At 31.2% G+C, this 2,481-nt stretch overlaps 1 protein-coding gene across 1 annotated transcript in view; it reads right to left on the bottom strand.

Annotated features, from left to right (window-relative positions):
* Positions 1–451: 451 nt before the first annotated feature.
* LOC106474619 (probable phosphorylase b kinase regulatory subunit alpha) overlaps positions 452–2,481 on the bottom strand; it is a gene marked incomplete at its 3' end in the record, with an annotated part of 11,774 nt that continues 9,744 nt past the window's right edge. The window contains exons 7-8 of the mRNA XM_013935309.1: positions 2,261–2,302; positions 452–556 (exon numbers count right to left, since the gene is read on the bottom strand). Of these exons, the coding sequence (XP_013790763.1) occupies positions 452–556; positions 2,261–2,302 (147 nt within the window). The remainder of the gene's footprint in view (positions 557–2,260; positions 2,303–2,481) is intronic.

Raw genomic sequence — 2,481 nt, 5'->3', positions numbered from 1 at the left:
CCCTCTACAGTTTCTCTGGTTTAACTAGCCAAGTTGAAAGGTTATCCTGTGTTGTACAATATTTAAATGTTCCTCTTGTACTATTTAGGTTTAAGCTAATCTCACCTGCAGTTTTCCCTCTACAGTTTCTCTGGTTTAACTAGCCAAGTTGAAAGGTTATCCTGTGTTGTACAATATTTAAAATGTTCCTGTTGTACTATTTAGGTTTAAGCTCATCTCACCTGCAGTTTTCCCTCTACAGTTTCTCTGGTTTAACTAGCCAAGTTGAAAGGTTATCCTGTGTTGTACAATATTCATATGTTCCTGTTGTACTATTTAGGTTTAAGCTCATCTCACCTGCAGTTTTCCCTCAACAGTTTTTCTGGTTTAACTAGCCAAGTTGAAAGGTTATCCTATGTTGTACAATATTTAAATGTTCCTCTTTTACTATTTAGGTTTTAGCTAATCTCACCTGTAGTTTTTCCTCTATAGTTTCTCTGGTTTGCTGAATAAGCTCTGGGTCTTCAACAGCAAAAGCTGGAAAACTGATTATTGAAAGGAGAGCAGCATCCACTTCCTGGATAAAAGAAGTAAACTCTCAACATGTTTCCTTCATTATTACATTTAAAACTAGTTAAAATCATTTAGTAAAAAACTACATTCATACTACAGATTCTTGGCATGTCTAATAAATACTAATTTTAAGTATTCCTTTTCTCTTAAGCAACGTTTTAACTTGATATGCAAAAAAACAGTAACCAAGATATCAGAAAAAAAAAAAGTAATTTTTATTAATAAGTTATAAAACCAATGAATATGCTTTTAGTTAAAGATTATCACGTATTTCCTGGGTGCAATAACTCTGTGTAAAATTACATTTTATTACGAGAGAGCCATGACAAATATTGAAACTAGTGCTCTATGAGTTTCTAGTGACATGTTCCCAAATCTGGCCTAATTAATAAATATTTTAAAGAACTTTTGAATGTTCTTCAGTTTTTAGCAATACTTAATTTAGCTCTCTCTTATAATGTATCTAAAAAAAAGTAAGATTATATCATTTTTATTCTAAGTTTTTCCTACACCTGCGTTTTCTTGTACATTTGGTGAAAACCCCCTTAACCCTCTCCAAACAGGTCATGGGTCAAAGGCCATGTCATTACGTTTGTTGACTCACATTTAAAATTTTATTGAACTACTATTTCATGTCAATAAGTTTGGTATCAAACTGTAGATTATAATTAAAGTTTTAGTATTATACATTATTAAATTTCTTAATTTAAAATAAATATTAAAAAAAAACAGAGATAAACAACGATTTTTGTGTGTCACGTGGTATGTTGAATGCAGCACCGTTTCAAATTAGATGTTTGTGAAGTCAAAATACTAAGTCTATAGTTTCGTACAAATTAGCAACTCATATTATCGATATTGACAAGCTATAATATAAAATAAGAATCTCTTATCTTTTCTATTTGCTGAGATATCACTCATGTACCGAATCAAACACAGTGGCCCCGCACATCTCTTTCCATTTTTGAAAACACTCCCTTATATACACTTACTTCAATATATGACATGTGAACAACCAATTGAAAGCTCAGAATATCCCCCTAGTGGCTTTCTCAGCCATTTTTATCTGTTAGGACATCATCTCATTCTTTCGAAACAAGATTTCGAAGAGGTAGGTTGTGTCTGCTCAACATTTAATATTTTTTTAGACCCAAATACAGCTTAGTTACTAAGCTTGATAAATTATAGCGGAATTCTTTGGTGCTGATATAATGATTTATGATTTTTTAGTTATTCGACTGTATATATAAAACTTTAAAACTCAGAAAAACGTCTGGTTTTAGTGGCATTTATCCTGAGTAAATTTGGTTTTTGCGACATTTAGCCGCAGCAGGTTCAGGTTTCATCCAGTTTAGCCTCAGTAATTTTGTCTTTAGTGGCTTTTAGCCTCAGTAGGTTCAGTTTTAGTGGTGTTTAGCCCCATTTGTAGTATTTTCAAAACTTGGCTTTGATTCACTTTTTTATTAAAACTAAAAATATTACCCAAGCTTAAAAACAATTTAATAACTCCTTTTAAATAATCAGTTTCAATTTGTTTTTTACATGTATAATACAGTTGTTGTATTTTCTCACAAGTTTTGGACTGCTTCACATCTTTAAGACGCAGATCAGTATTCAGACACCGGGTAGAAGTTAGTGTTCTAAATTAAACTATGGACATTAAAATCACCAGGTAATAACTAAACTGGCTTACAACACCACAGTTTACCTTTGAGTTGGATTCCCTGGGTAGCATAGACTGAAGAACAGCCTAAGTAAAAAATCATTATATATAAGTATATATAGCAGAGTAAGTGCACTTCAAATAACCAAAATATTGACAAAACAAACTCGTACAAATATAAGCTGTACATACAAGACAAATTAATATCTAAAAAATAAAAGAAAAATGCACAAGTTCAAAATACATTAAGAATTATTTTATATGTA

The sequence above is a fragment of the Limulus polyphemus genome, unplaced genomic scaffold (assembly GCF_000517525.1).
Source record: "Limulus polyphemus unplaced genomic scaffold, Limulus_polyphemus-2.1.2 Scaffold7446, whole genome shotgun sequence".
NCBI classification, from domain to species: Eukaryota; Metazoa; Arthropoda; class Merostomata; order Xiphosura; family Limulidae; genus Limulus; species Limulus polyphemus.
Note: the sequence above shows the minus strand (reverse complement) of the source record. Positions and strands in the feature narration are given on the sequence as shown.